At 41.1% G+C, this 16628-nt stretch overlaps 1 protein-coding gene across 4 annotated transcripts in view; it reads left to right on the top strand.

Annotated features, from left to right (window-relative positions):
- The window catches only part of STX8 (syntaxin 8), a 222288-nt gene that overhangs the window by 119406 nt on the left and 86254 nt on the right, over positions 1-16628 (top strand). For all 4 annotated transcript variants that reach the window (XM_084863951.1, XM_084863954.1, XM_084863953.1 and 1 more), the window contains one exon: positions 15862-15963. In XM_084863951.1, the coding sequence (XP_084720077.1) occupies positions 15862-15963 (102 nt within the window). The remainder of the gene's footprint in view (positions 1-15861; positions 15964-16628) is intronic.

The following is a 16628-nucleotide window of genomic DNA, read 5'->3' as shown; positions in this document are numbered from 1 at the left end:
CCAGATACTTCAGATTGGTCTTGTATATTCCTGCCCCCATCCTAGAATTAGCCATGTCTTTATTTGGAGATGGGTGTTAGAAACCAAGATCCGGGTGCTGCGTGTGTTCATTGCGAGTGGGCTGTTGCGTTTTTATTCTTTCTCAGTTGACAAAACACAGAAATATGTAGATGTTTACTAGCCTGTATATATACACATATCGATATGTAGCCATCTTTATTTACTAGGTGTACCAGTTAATGCGGATTTTTTTCAATAGATGAAGTTACACATATGTTGATGTATATATGAGATATGATATGTATGCCATTTTGTTGTATTGACAGCAAGCTTCACAACTTCATATATCAAATTTGCTGAAGGTGTTAACGTTATAGATATTTTTACGCTTAAAAATGTTGAATTTCGTGCCCCAAAAAGAGCATTTGCGGGAAGTTTTAATTCAGTACTTTATTTTGAAGAAAAGTGCTGCTGAATACTTCGGGAAGCTTATGGTGAACATGCTCCATTTCAAGACACTTATGAACGCTGGTTTAAATGTTTTAAAAGTGATGATTTAGATGTGAAAGGCAAAGGACCCCCAGGTCAACTGAAAAAAACTTGAAGACCAACAGTTACAAGCATTATTGGATGAAGATGCATGTCAAACTCAAAAACAACTTGCAGAAAGATTAAACATTGCTCAGCAAACAATTTCTGACCGTTTACAAGCAACGGGAAAGACTTTAAAGGAAGGAAAATGGGTGGCACATCAACTGAACGAAAGACAAATAGAAAACCGCAAAGTCATCAGTAAAATGTTGCTTCAATGACATGAAAGAAAGTCTTTTTTGCATCAAATTGTGACTGGTGATGAAAAGTTGATTTATTCTGAGAACCCCAAATGCACAAAATCATGGGTTGATCCAGGTCAACCATCAACATTAACTGCAAGGAAAGAAGACAATGCTCTGCATTTGGTGGGATCAGGAAGGTGTGGTGTATTATGAACTTCTAAAACCAGGTGAAACCGTTAATACTGATCGCTACTGACAACAAGTAATCAATTTGAACCATTCACAGATAGTGAAATGACTAGAATGGGCCAGAAGACACGGCAAAGTAGTTTTGCTTCATGATAATGCACCATCACACACTTCAAAACAAATTAAAGACGCGTTCAAAGATCTTGCCTGGGAAATATTAACCCACTCTGTATTCACCAAACCTTGCTTTTTCAGATTACCATTTGTTCTGATCAATGGCACATGGACTTTCTGAGCAGCACTTAAAAACAAGAAGTGGAAAATTGTGTCTCTGAATAGTTTGCCTCAAAACAAGAGAAGTTCTATTGGGACGGTATCCACAAATTACCTGAAAGATGGGGGAAATGTGTAGCTAGCGATGGACATTACTTTAAATAAAGCACTTTTGATGTTTCTCTTGAAATTATCGTGTTTTCTTTGATTACAAAATTCAGCCATTATTAACCAGTACACCTAGTATATTAAGATAAACATGAGCTCATACCAATGTCTCTAACTAATTCATTACCACATGGGTCATTCTAGCCTCATCCCCTTGCTTATCTTTAAATTCTCACTCCAGCAGTGAGAATTTGGCTCCCAACATCCATCTTCTATTTCCTAAATAATCAGTTCCAATATACATATTGTATATTGGAACTGATTACAGATTACATGTTAAGCAGTATCTGAATTAACTCAGACCCTATAGAAAACTACATTACAGTGTACACTGTTGATTTATGTGCAGTTCCTTTTGCCTTTAGTCTTACTGATTCCACTCATTTCCATAGTAACTTAAGTCATCATCGTTCCTTTTCACCCCTTCTGTGTTGTTTTATACATGTGTAGAGCATTGCGATGCTCTTATCACAGTCCGCATTCTTTCCTGGAATCCGCAGGCTCCTAAATGATTTTTAAAAAATTCACATTCATAGGGCTCACTCTTTGTGCTGTAACATTCTATTGGATTTGACAAATGCATAATGTCACATATCTACCATTACGATATCAGACACAGTATTATTACTGCCCTAAAAATCCCCCATGGTTCATTTATTCATCCCTTTCCCCTCCCTTCCAAACTCCTGGCAACCGCTGATTATTTTATTCTCTCTATAGTTGAGCCTTTTCCAGAATGTTATATAATTGGATTCGTCAGGATGTAACCTTTTTATGCATGCAGGGTGCTAGAAAACACATGTTGATCCTCTATAAATCATTTCAGTTGGAGCCGAGCCTGTTATCGCCAGGATTCCAGTCTTCTACATAATGGGAAGGAGATTTTTGATGTTACCTTATTTAGCAAGAATTCTGAGGTGGCTCACATTCTTTTTTTAAAGTGAAATTTTTGCTGAGGGGCTAGGAAAACTGGTGAGATCTTTATTTGTTGCGCCTATCATAGCGTTGTAATGCCTGAATTAAGATAATGTGTGTTTGCTTTTAGCATCGTGTCTTCTAATTAGGGGTGACGGTGCCTTCTCTGAGTTCTGGATCTGTTTGTTTCTTTTAATGACTTTTTAAATTTTGTATTTTCCTACTGATGATAATATTTAAAAATTAATATTCTGGATCATCGGGATGACCCCTGTAGTGTGTCTTGCCACACATTCTTGCCCACATTTGTATTTGTGTGTGGAATTGTCTTGGATCCCAGTGGTTCTTGGCTGGTGAGAAAAAAAAAAAAAAAAAGAAAAAAAAAATATATATATATATATATACTTAACACATAACCATGTATTTGCTTCCAAGAGAAGACCAGGGCTGTCACTGTGCTCTGTGTAAAGGATGCCTCCACAGTTGGAATAAAGAATACCAGGACAAAGAACTTATATGCATATGTGCATTGCCCAGGGACACCAACAATGGGGTAGGGAAGGACTGGGGCGGGGTGGGAACCGGGTGGAGAGGGGCCAGAGGGGCATCTGTAATAGTCTCAACAATAAAGATTTTAAAGAAAGGACTAGTAGAGCAGTCCCAAGGATCTATATCTTAGTATCATATTCATGTTTTAAGCAGCCATTTAGTATTCATAAAACAAGCTTTATCTGTTAAGAATAAATTATTGTTGCTAGAATTTTAGTGTTGCAGTTCTTATTTTTAATATGAATATTTATTTTTAGAAATATGGAATCAAGAGCTATAAGCATAAAGAACATTTTTTTTAAATTTAATTAAATAACTTAAATAGGAGAAGTTAACACTGAGGGGTATGGGAGAACTTTTTTAACTTTAACTACAACTAAGCATATGCAACTCAAGATTGGAAAACAGCGGCCTAGCACCTAGCAAATGTTTAGTAAATATTAGTAGTTGTTATGGTTTTATACAATGTGCGCTTTCTGTAATAAACTAGTCCAAGCTGGCCGCTTCCCTTCCCCACACATGGCATGCATTCACTTCTGCAGCTCAGGCAGACGGCCTCCGCTTCCCCTCACCTCCCACACCCGAAGCAGCTGCGAGCACAGCCCGCACCGAGTGCCCCCTTGCCAGGCCAGTGGACGTGGTCTGTCCGCACCCTTTTTCCTGCAGTGCTGCTCTCCTGACAGCATGAGCTTCTGGTTGTTTTTTTTGTTTGTTTGTTTTTTTTGTGTGTGTGTTTTTTTTCCCCTCCTTCTTTGCTTCTATTTTTATTCCTCTTATTTTTCCCTCCTCTTGTTTTTTATATGCCAGTGCTTTCTGAGATTCTGCCTTTACCCACACCTCTCTTTGTTCATTATATCTTTTGTAATTTTAAATTAAAACAGCATAATTGACTTTGTGTGTGTATCTATAGCTACATCTCTATCTCTATATCTATCTCTATCTCTGTATCTATATCTATATCTATATCTATATCTATATCATACTGTGAATTTTAACACATATGTGAGTTTGTGTAACTGCTGCCGCAAAAGAGACACAGAACAGTTCCATCACTGTAGAAACTTCCCTGTGCTATTCCTCTGTGGTCATACCCTGCCTCATTCCTAACCTTGTAAACCACCAGCTGATTTGTACTCCATCACTACAGTTTTGTCTTTTGGAGAATCCTATCTAACAAAAGAGAAATATGCAAATTGATTGTCACTCCAAGACACAAGATGGCCACCCCCATGTAGTCAAAGATTGCTGCCCCCCATGTGGACACATGATGGCCGCCACAATTTTGGCCTGTAGGGGAGGGCAGTTGTGGGCAATTAGGGGTGATCAGGCTAGCAGAGAAGGGCAGGTGGGGGAGACCAGGCCAGCAAGGGAGGGCAGTTGGGGGGTGACCTAGGCTTGCAGGGGAGGGAAGTTGGGGGGGATCAGTTCTGCAGGGGAGGGCAGTTGCGGAGACCCAGGCCTACAGGGGAAGGCAGTTGTGGGTGATCAGGCCATCATGGAGGGCAATTAGGGGTGATCAGGCCAGCAGAGGAAGGCAGTTGGGGGAGACCAGGACAGCAGGGAGTGGGGGGTAGGCCTACAGAGGAGAGCAGTTGCAGGGGGACCAAGCCTGCAGGGGAGGGCAGTTGTGGGTGATCAGGCCAGCAGAGAGGGCAGTTAGGGGTAACTGGGCCAGCAGAGGAGGGCAGTTGGAGACCAGGCCTGCAGGGGAAGGCAATTAGGGTGTGGGGAACAAGGCCTGCAGGGGAGGGCAGATGCGGGGGGGGGGGGGGGGGGGGGCATGCCTGCAGGGAGGGCAGTTGGGGGGACCAGGTTTGCAGGAGAGGGCAGTTGTGGGTGATCAGGCCAGCATTGAGAGCAGTTAGGGGTGACCAGGCCAGCCGAGGAGAGCAGTTGGCGGAGACCAGGCCTGCAGGGAAGGGCAGTTAGGGGTGATTGGGCCAGCAGAGGGAGGTAGTTGGGGTTAACCAGGCCTGCAGGGGAGGACAGTTAGAGGTGACCAGGCTGGCAGGGGAGGACAGTTAGGGGCAATTGGGCCAGTTGGGGAGCAATTAGGTGTCAATCATGCAGGCAGGGAAGTGGTTAGGGGGTGATCAGGCTGCAGGTAGAAGCAGTTAGGGGCAATCAAGCGGAGGCAGGTGAGTGGTTGAGAGCCAGCAGTCCTGGATTGTGAAAGGGATGTCCGATCGCCCATTTAGGCCCAATCCCACTAGGATGAAATTTGTGCAAGGGAGGGGGGATGGGAGGCTGTCCCCTCAGCCCAGGCTGCATGCTCTCCAATCTGGGATCCCTTGGGGGATGTCTAACTGCTGGTTTAGGCCCGATCCCTATGGGCTTAAAATATTGATTCTAAACTGGCAGTCGGACATCTCTCTTACAATCCAGAACCACTGGCTCCTAACCACTCATCTGCCTGCCTGCCTAATGCCCCTAACTGCTCCCCTGCCTGCCTGTCTGGTCACCCTAATGGCCCTCCCCTGCTGGCCTGGTTGCCCCTAACGTGCATGTGACTAGGGTCCCTCAGCCTGGCCTGTGGACGCCTCTCACAGTCCGGGAGCCCTCGGGGGATGTCCTTAGGGGAGCGAGTCAGACATGCTTAGCCATGCTATGGAGGTGGGAGAGGCTCCTTGCCAGCAGTGAGCCTAGCTCAGGGCTTCTGGCTGAGCGGCACTCCCCCTGTGGGAGTGCACGACCACCAGGGGGCAGCTCCTGCATTGAGCATCTGCCTCCTGGTGATCAGTGTGCATCATAGCTATTGGTTGTTCCACTGTTTGGTCAATTTGCATATTAGCCTTTTATTATATAGGATTACACTATGTGTATTGAAAATCAGACATTATAGGTCTTGCTTTCAAATGTCAAACAAATATTAAAGAACTCAGTTGGACAATACTGTATTATATTTATCCAGATGCTTCCCATTTATGTTGCTCTTCCTTTCTTATTTCTGATGTTCCAGATTTCCTATTGGTATGATTTCCCTTCTGTCTGAAAAACTCCTTTAGCAATTTGTTGTTATTATTGTTTGTTTGTTTGAAGGATTTTGGAATTTTGGGGTTTTTGTTTGTTTGTTTTCTGGTCTGCTGACAACAAATTTTCTTAGTACTTAGTTATCTGACAGTGTTTCTTCTGCCTCCATTCCTAAAGGATATTTTCACTGAATATAGACAGTTCTTTCAGTTGAACTTTAAAAATATTACACTTCCTTTTTCTTTCAACTCTCTGTTCACCTATATGTAATGCATCTTTACTTGTAAGAAATGTGTCAAATTTTTCTGTGGTTGTTTTCAATATTTCTTCCTTTGTCTTTAGTGTTCAGCAATTTGGATATGATGTGTCTGGGCATGGATCTCTTTGTGTTTATCTTGTTTGGGGTTTATGTTTTTGCCAAATTTAAGAAAATTTCAGCCATTGTTTCTTCAAATATTTTTGCTGCCCCATACTCTTTTGCTCTCTTTCTGCGACGCTGATGGCATATTTGACCTTTTGAGGTTGTCCCCAGGTCTCTGAGGCTATGGTAATTCTCCTTACCCCACTCTGTTTGCCTGGTGCTCTAAGAACTTAACTGTCACACACTGGGTAGTTTTGTTTCAGTAGTGCTCCTGTTTCCATGACCTCGTGCCCTGTCTGACCAGTCGATGGGTGCTTTCTGAGTCATGCGCAGTTATGCCTTTCTCTTACCAATGGTGCCCACCGCAGTGTGACTAGATTTTGAGTTCTTAGGTTGTAGCCTTGGTCCCTCAGATCTCTTTTATTCCGTTGTCTTCTGATATTTAGTGTTTCACAGGAACAATCTGATACAAGTTAATTAATGTTCTTTAATTTTTTTTAAATTTCAAAAGCTGGGAAGCTTCTCTGCTTTGTCTACCATGTTGAAAGCTTCAGCATTTTTCCTTTTGTCCTGAAATTCAGAAATATCAAAATATTTCTAAATCTTTTTTAAATTCATGTTGAAATTTGGTGAGCTTTTTTTTTCACATTAAAACTCACATTTTTTTTTTTTCAGCTCAAAGGAAATTATTCATTTGGTTATTGTTTCTACCTTAGTTTTCCTAAATTTTGTATTTGTCTCTTTTCTTTTCCCCTCCCATATTTTGTCCTCTCTATCTTTTTTCTGACTTCCAGGAGACAGTTCAAGCTTGGTTTCTAAATCTCTTATTTAGATTACAATCTGTTAAGCTGCCCTGGCTGTGGTATTTAATTTGACAATCCTGTTTCTATCTGGATGCAGCCTTTCTAGTCTTCTTAATTCCCTCTCCGTGGCTCTCTGTTCTGCTTGCGTTGATTTGGTGTCCTCTTAAGTTTTGTTTGTAAAAATTAGGGAGCCAGTTTCTCAAGGTTTCTCCTATCTGGAAGGAACGGTGTTTTCTAGGGCAGCACGGGCCCCGGATGAGGAGAGGACGTTCCTTTGAATGCTCCTCAGGTGCTCCCCATTGGGAGCTTCATTCACCCCTGCGGGCTGTTCGCTCCTCTTCACACACGCAGGTCGGCGTCTGTTGTTAGAACTCGGGGAGGTGCCATCTTGGTGCAGGTCCTCATTTCTAGGCCCAGATGAAGAACGAATGAGAGGCCCTGGCTGATAGTCAAGACTCGCAGGGGTCCTCAAACTTTTTAAAGTGGGGGCCAGATCACGGTCCCTCAGAGAGCTGGAGGGCCGGACTATATGAACTACTAATTCCCACTGTAACACCTCGGCTGCGCTCACTGCCCAAAAAACCTGGCGGGCCGGATCAGACTCCTCTGCGGGCCGCATGTGGCCCGCGGGCCGTAGTTTGAAGACCCCTGGTCAAGAGGAAGCAGGAAAGGAGCCCGTGCCCTCTGCCTAGCCCGGGCCACCTGCTCCTGCTTCAGGCGCTCAGCAGGTGTGGCCAGGGGGTTCCTCCTGGGCCCCCAAAGCCTGAGCGTGTCCGAGAGGCTCTGCTTGGGGTGCTGGCGTTTCCTGCCCACCGCCCCGCCAACTGCCCCGCCAACTGCCCCCACCGGTGCCAGAGGTGAGTTAGTGCTTTTCCTGCTGAGTCACACGTTGGTCTTTCTGTTCCTGCTTTCTATAGTCTATTTGACGCTTTTTCCTAGTGTTAGGAGTTATTAGAGGTCACCTCCCCTCCCCCCTTTTAAAGCTTCCGTTGTAGGAAATAGAGGGAGTTAAACTAATACCTGTAAGAAAATCTCTTTATTCACTGTTTGTTTTTTAATATTTGTCTTCAAGTGGTATTAGCAATATAAGCGGAAGGCCAACTAACAACGACTTTGCAACTGCCAGCATCCATTCTGATACGAAAGGCACCATAATTATCTGAAAATGTGCAGCACACTTTCTGCCTTTACATGGAATTTATTGAGACCATAATTGGGAGTAGGAAAAACATGAAATATAATTGGAGTCAGATATTTTGGTACCATCTAATACTGGTTACTGCTTTAGATCCTGTTAATTTTGCATCATCCTTTACATTGTTCGTTTTTTCCCTTCTACCTGTTGGAATGGCACCTGGTGTCTCAAATTAACACAGGGCGGAAACGTAGGCTCCTTCTGGAAGCCAATGCAAATACTTAACAGGAAACCAAATACCAGTTTCTCTGAGGGTTGTGCTGTCAGGAATCTGAAAGAGTCTGCTGGTTGGTTCTCAGCCTGCACTCTGAAACCTGTGTGTAATTTGCTCGGAATAGACTCTGGCTGGGGAATTCCCACCTGAGAAGCCTGTGGGCTGCGGGGTGGGAATCCCCCAGCCTCCCTGCCCTGGGAAACCTTCCGAGGTCAGGATAACTGACAGGGGAGCAGTTCTAGCAAACCAACCAACAGTGGCAGTATAAACCTTCCAAACGCCGGCCTGGCTATGTGTCTCAAAGCCCGTGCAGCCATCATAATCACACGTTGTTAACTTCAGGAAATGATACAAGAGAAGGAAAACGATAATAGAGGAAAGAATTCATTGACTCATTATGTAGAAATAGAAGAGCATTCTAAGTATTTCACACTTAGAATGAATGTTTATTTAATGACTAACCATTAGAAATGATAACTGAAGGAGGTATAGCAACATCAAAGAGTACAAATGATATGTTCATGGGGGCAAAAGACTTCTCTAGTGCAAGAATAGGAAATAGAGGGCGTTAAACTAATCCCTGCAAGAAAAATTCTTTATTCACTGTGTTTATAAACAATATGTGTTTATGGCAAATCTTAGAAGGGAACACATAAAGGTAATTACCGGGGCATTTGGATAATATTTTACTTCCCCCCCCCCCTCTTTATAAACTTCAATTAAATAACTTTTATAACTTAAAAGTAGAGGTGTTGTGTTTTTTTGTTTTTTTTTAAAGAAACAAAAACAGAAAACAACAAACTAGTAATCAGAAGAGGTAACTCCTCGGTGTCTATTACTGATTTTTTGCTGAGCTAATCTGCTACAGAAAGTTTACTGACCTCTAAGTTATGAATATTAACAAATTTTAAAAATCTATCTATAAACGCAGTTAATATATAACAGCTGACACACTTAGCATCAAACAAGGATTATTCTGTGCTTGACTTTCTCGTAGCGACAGAGGTTTATTAAGCCTGAGTGTTGTATCGCATATTGCAGTATAGAGCATGTCATGAAAGTCTGACCATAATTGCTAGCATGAGAACAGTGTACCAAGCAACTATCGGAAGCACAGGTGTTACTGTAGAATATCCTGATAGGATATGAGGAATGGATCATAAAAATATCCACTTATATATGTGCCATTAAAATAAACTCAGCTGGCCGAAGCTGGTTTGGCTCAGTGGAAGAGTGTCGGCCTGGGGACTGAAAGGTCCAGGGTTCAATTCCGGTCAAGGGCATGTACATTGGTTGTGGGTACATCCCCCGTGGGAGGTGTGCAAGAGGCAGCTGGTAGATGTTTCTCTCTCATCGCCGTTTCTAACTCTCTATCCCTTTAAATTCCTCTCCGTGTAAAATCAATAAAAAATATATTTAAAATAAACTCAGCTGTGTTCTTTGCTGACTAGACAAAATTAAACCCATCTATCCAAGTCTTTGCATACATTTCAGGTTGAATATGGTGCCCTAAGCATCAAGGTGTCACCAGATCACAAATCCTTTTCTCCGAGGATCGGCTAAAGTTTGCAGCTAAGTGTCTTTAGCCTAGAAGAGCTATATGAGGGGAAGTGTCTTGTGGAAGAATAATGGACTTACATTGTTCTAGCAAAATCTGCCTAGAAGTTGAAGGCAGGCATATTTTCAGCTCAGTAAACAGAACCCTACAATAACTAGTCACCCTCCAGCTCAGCCATTGAGCTAATTTTCTCATGAGTTTCCATGTTGCCAGGCACTGGGAGTGATCAGCAAGAAATTAACGGCAGGATCCCATGACCTCTTGCCGCTCTAAAATTTTGTTAGAATCATTTGCTTTGTCTTTCTAGCATCCATGTGTGTAACCCTGTCTGCCTTCCTTCCTTCCGGAAAAATCTTAGGAATATCATAATATTGTAAACTTTTATTTTTTTCTGATTTGTATTTTTAATTGATGTATAATTTGTATGCAACAAAATGCACAGGTATTTAGTGTTCAGTTCTATGTGTTTTGACAACTGTGTGACTATTTAGAACATTTCTATCATCTGGAAAATCCCTCATGTCCCCTTTTAAGTCAATCCCTCCGCCCCCAGAGGCAACGACCTCCTGATCTATCCAATAGATTAGGTTTAACTTTATACTTTGTGTACATAGAATCACTAAGTACATATAGATTTTATTTTCTTATTTTTGTCAACAAAATGCGTTTGAGATTTATACAGTTGTTGTATTTATAAATAATTATTTGTTTTCATTGCTGAATAGTATTCCACTGTACAGATAGATCACAATTTGCTTATTCATTCTCGTTCTGATGGATATTGGGGTTGTTTCTAGTTTGTTTGTTTGTTTTTCATATAACAAGACTGCTATGTATATTTTTGTGCAGGTCTTTTTAAATTTTTGTTTGGCAAGTATTTAGGAGTGAAATTTCTGGATCAGTGTCTGGTTAACTTGATTAAACTGACAAGCATGTCTACAATTACCTTTGTGCCAAATCTTCCCCAATAATTAGTATTGTAAGTGATTAATTTTAGCATTCTGATAGATATGCAATAGTGCCTGCCGTGGTTTAAATGTGCAGTTCCCTAATGACTAATGATGTGGAGCTTCTCTTCATGTGCATATTAGCCATTTGTACATCTCCTTTTACAAACATCTGTTCAGGTCTTTTGCCTATTTTAAAATTAGGTCTCCTTGGTATTTTCATTGTTAATACATATGAGCTCTTTATGTTTTCTGGATGCAAATTCTTAGATATATGGCCCATAAATATTTACCAGTCTGTAGTTTATTAATTTTCTTAATGGTATACTTGGATGAGCAGGAAAAAAAATATTTTTATGAAGTCCAGTTGGCCAGTTTTTTTGTCTTTTGTGTATAGCCTTTTTATGTTCTGTCCAAGAATTTTTACCCACCCTAGTTCATGAATGTTTTCTATTTTTTTCTTCTAGAAGATTTACAATTCTAGGTTTTACAGTTAGTTCTATGAACCATCTCAAGTCAATTTTTTTTTTTGTATAGTGGAAAGAAAAGGTCAAGATTATTTTCATTTCCCATACAGATTTCCAGTTGTCACAACATCACTTGTTGAAAAGACCTTTCTTTCCTGATTTGACTGATTTTGTGTTTGACAACTTTGTTGAGAATTAATGGAGTGCATCTATAGGTGTGTGTGTGTGTGTGTGTGTGAGCACACACAAGGTCTATTTCTGGATTCTGTTTTGTTCTATTGATGAATTTGTCTATACATATTCCAATACCTCAGTATCTTGATTATTATATGTTTATAACAAATCTTGAATTTTTTCTTTGTTAAGATTATTTTGGCAATTCTAAATCACTTGCATTCCATGCACATCTTAAATTGGCTTGCAATTTCATTTTTAAAGCCTGCTAGAATTTTGATTGGAATTGTACTACATCTATAAATCAATTGAGGAGACTACACAGATAACTTTTAAATATTGAGTCTTTCAATCCATGAACATGGTATAGCTCTCCATTTATTTAGATCTTTGATTTCTCCCACAATGTTTTATAGTATTCAGCATAGAGGTCTTGTATACTTTTTGTTAGATTTATTTCTAGTATTTGATGTAAGTTTTGGGTGCTATTTTAAATGATACTATTTTTTATTTTCATTTTTCAGTTGCTTTTCACTATTATATAGAAACAGATTATTCTTTACAATTGATTTTGTACCTGAGAACTTGTTAAATTAACTTAATATCATGGTTTTATTATAGATTCCATAGAATACCCTATGTACACAGTCTTGTTAGGTATACATATATACATCTTTTTTTAAAATCTTTTTGCCTCCCCCCCCCCTTCATTAAACGGTGTAGGACTTCTGATAAAATAGTAACCAGAGGTAATCAGAGCAGGACTTCTGATAAAATAGTAACCAGAGGTAATCAGAGCAGATGTCTTTACCTGTTTCTGACCTTAGAGAAAGTGTTCAGTGTCCACCATTAAGGGTGATGTTAACTCTAAGTTTTTCATAGCTTTCCTTCATCAGATTGAAGCAGCTCCCTTTCTTATTTTGTTGAGATTTTGTGTCATGAATGAACACTGAATTTTGTCTAATTCTTTTTATACATTATTGATATAATCATATGCTTATCTCCTTTAGTCCAATCATTGTTCTTACACCTTTTTTTCTTTTCTAATATACGTGTTTAAAGCATTAAACTTCCCTCTCAGCACTGCTTTAGTTGCATTTCACACACTTTTATTTTGGATTGTCATTATCATTCAGTTCAAAACATTTTCTATGTTCTTTTGTGATTTGATTCTTATCCTATGGATTATTTACAGGCAGTTTCCTTATTATTCAGACACTGGATTTTCCCATTTTTGTCACGTGTGTTCTTTCATGATGATGAAAATGTCCTTTTTATATCTGATCATACTCCTTGGCTTGAAGTCTGGTCTAATATTAATAAAACCATGCCAGCTTTTTCATGCAAACACTTTCTATGCTTTATATTTAAAGTGAGTTTTATATGAAAGCATATAATTGTGTTCTTTTTAAAAAATTTTGCCTGACATTCTTTGTCTTTTCATTGAGCAGTTTGTCCATTTATATTTAACTGACCACTAATATAGTTGGGTTTAAGTCTGCCATCTAGGTATTTATACTCTTTTAGTCCTGTCTACTCTTTGTTTCTCTGTACCTCCTTTTTGCCTTTTTTCTTTAGTGAATCGCACACTTTTAGTATTTATTTTCATTCCCTCTGTTAATATTTTTAAAGCAATAACTCAGTGGTGGTGGTGACAGTGGTAGTGGTATGTGCTTTGGTTTTCTTTAAAAAAAAAAATACTTAGAGCTTTGTAATTCAATATAATAGTCATTAGCTACATATGGCTATTTAAGTTTCAATTAATTGAAATATGAAAAAAATATGTCCCTGGCTATAGTGTGGAGAATGGGTTGAAAGGACCCAGGAGTAGAAACAGGAAGGTAATTTAGGAATTGTCTCAGAAACAGTGGAAAATTTTCATGAGATACTAGTAATAGAGTTTAAGAGAGATGGTAGGATTGAAAGATACTAGGGAGGGAGAATCAACTAGAGTGGCTAAAAAACAGAGTGTCTAATGAAAGAGAAGGGGAAGGGAGAAGGTCAGGTAACTCCTAAGATTTCTATCTTGGTCAAGCAAAAGAATGATGGTGCCATTACGGGAGGGAAGCAATATTGGGGGGAATATGAAGAAACCTTGAGAGTCAGAAGTTTGCAGGAATTTCAAGGTAGAGATAAGTAATAGGCAGTTGGCTGTATGGGTCAAGAATTTTGGAGAGAGAGAGCAGAACATTTTCATGTTTTTAATATTGATGAACTAAAAGGCATAAAAAATCACTATGGTAGTATTATAGAGTAAAAATAGAACTCGTGGGATCGCCAACATTTCAGAGTAAGAGAAAAGCCTAGATAGAGCTTCTAGATAGGGGAAAGGAAAAATGGGAAAGGGTATGCCATTGAATACAAGGGAATAGAGAGTTGTGAAAGAATATGAAAGATTTTATAGACAGATGCTATATAAATACTTGAAAACTTGGCTTAGCTTCACTTTTTAAAGAAGCAACAAAGTGCTTTGAAATTGTTCAATGTTTGATCTTTGAGACTTCATTCATTCATTGCCTTTATCTTTCAGTATTTTATTTTTTAAAATATAATTTTATTGATTTCAGAGAGGATGAGAGAGATAGAAACATCAATGGTGAGAGAGAATCATTGATCGGCTGCCTCCTGCATGCCCCTCACTGGGGATCGAACCTACAACCTGGTCATGTGCCCTTGACTGGACCCTTCAGTCCTCAGGGTGACGCTCTATCCACTGAGCCAAACCAGCCAGGGCAGTATTTATTTTATCTTGGCTGTGTACCAGGTACTCTCCTGGGATGGGAGGCATAGAGATGAATAAAAGTTTCTGTCATAGTCTTTCTGTAAAAGGAAGGCATGCAAAAAATAATGAGAATACTACACAGATCTAAAGGTCTGTAGGGAAAAGAAGTTACCAGAAGCGCTGCAGCAGGCCGGCAGGAAGAACGCCCACCCTCTGGGCCTCTCATGTGCTGCTCTCTTTGCAGGTCTTGCTCTTTCCCTGCTCCTCCCAGGTGGCCTTCAAACTCAACTCAGCACCTATTCCAGAATCCTCCTTTAGCTTCCTTGTTTGTTTTAGTCTTAGAAAAAGTGATGATGTATATTGGACAACATATCTCTAAACTAGGGGTGTCGAACTCAATCAGAGAAGGGGCCAAAATCTAAAATCCAGCCTAAATCGCGGGCCAAATGGTTTACTGAACAGTCATAAACTGACAATGTCATAAACTGACAGCGGAGTGCAGTGATGACAGCGCGGTGCGGGCCACATTGCAAGGCCTGGCGGGCTGGATTTGGCCCGCGGGCCTTGTGTTTGACACATGTGCTCTAAACCAATCACTAAAAAAAGAGAGGAAGAGAGGGAAGGAGGGAGGAAAAGAGAATTAAAATGGAAAAGTAATATTTTCATGATCTAAAAAAATTGGAACACGAAAGAAAATATAAGGAAATTCACCCAGGGTCCCATCACCTGGAAATAAATAAATAATCCAGATAGATCCTTCGTGGTTTTTTATATAAAAAGATAGATTGAAATATTTTTACATAATTAGAATCATACTATATATATGCTATCTTAAATGGTAAGTGCTTCATTTCACTTTTAAGAGATTAGTGTTAAAAATAAAAAGACAAACCACATAAAGGATTCTTTATGAGAGATTAATTACCAAAAAAATCCATCTAACGTTTCATAAAATACTGAAGCTTTGGTGATTTTATAAAGCTATACATTGCTATATATTGATATTTTACTTCTTAACAGCGTAATAGGGCTCTGCTGCGAGTGATGAAAAATAACACCTTCAGTTTCTTTTCCCCTCCCCCAGGGCACCCTGGTTTCCAGTGGTAACGCATCTCCTCTCTGTAACATAACCCATGCTTCTGTGTATATTCTGCTCAGTATTCCAATGGATGCCGCTCTCGCCATCCTCTGCGCCATGGTCTCTGGCTCCTCCATTCTTAGTGACTAGATTTCACCATCAAGCAGGCCTCCTAGGAAGGACCCCAGTCGTCCCTGAAGCCCCCTGCACTGTCTGTCTGTCACCTGGCACATTTGAATGACCTCTTGGGTCACATGTCCTTTCCCCTGAACCTGTGACGTGTCTCCTCTGTCCGCTGTGTTAAACCAGGTTTTTCTTCACCGCTCCAGTTTCCCCCTTTTCTTGAATCAACACGGCAGTTTTCAGAGAACACACGTGAGTTTCTGCCTCTTCCCCGGCTGCACCAGGAGGATGACTCCCGGGAAGGCCCGCGGCCGTGCTGCACTGGGCGCGGCCAGAGCATCTGGGAGTGTTAACCGCGCATCTCCGTTTTCCTTCGCAGAGATCATCGACGACCTTGCCAACCTGGTGGAGAACACCGACGAGAGGCTCCGCACGGAGACCCGGCGGGTGACCCTGGTGGACAGGAAGTCGACGTCCTGCGGTGAGTGAGGGTGCAGTCAGGGTGCCGCCTCTGCCTGGGCTGCCCCACGTTTGTCTGATTACTGCGGGCCTGGCTGCGCTTCAACAACGGCAGCCCCATCCGAGGAGGCACAAACCGCTCACCCGGGTCTCGCTCAACTGAAATGAGTTGTTACGAGTTCGGGGGAAGTAAAAAGTATTAACTTTTTAAGATTTAAAAGAAGGAACCTCTCTGTGTGCTTAAAGAGAAGAATTGCTCGGGAAGCTGTGTGCCCTTGTGCGGATTGGTGGTGGCGGAGCTCCGGGTTTCCAAGGCAGTCTCCTTCACTGCTGTGCCTCGTTTTAGTGGGATCAGAGCTTAATTGGTGAAGGGAGAACTGCTGAGCAGATACAAGCCCAGCTTCTGAAGCTCCAGTGAGCTCAAATCCTGTACTTGGTGATGTTATCTTTGGCAATCATTTTACTCCTTAATACCTTGTAAGTGAAATGGGGTTCACATGCCAAGATGAGGGTCACTCGGAGTGATTTCAGGGCTGATTCCCAGCCCCCACGCCCAGAGGTTCTGATTGAGTAGGCCCAGGCCAGAGTTCAGGAGCGTTGGCTGTGTAGCAGGAATGCAAACAGTTCTGATGCCGGTACTTGCTGTTCTGCGAGGTCCCGATGCAGATTTCACACGGTTTGCATTAC

This window comes from Pipistrellus hanaki (assembly GCF_964339955.1).
Source record: "Pipistrellus hanaki genome assembly, chromosome: 16".
NCBI lineage: Eukaryota > Metazoa > Chordata > Mammalia > Chiroptera > Vespertilionidae > Pipistrellus > Pipistrellus hanaki.
The sequence above is the reverse complement of the archived record's forward strand: the minus strand, read 5'-3'. Positions and strand labels throughout refer to the sequence as shown.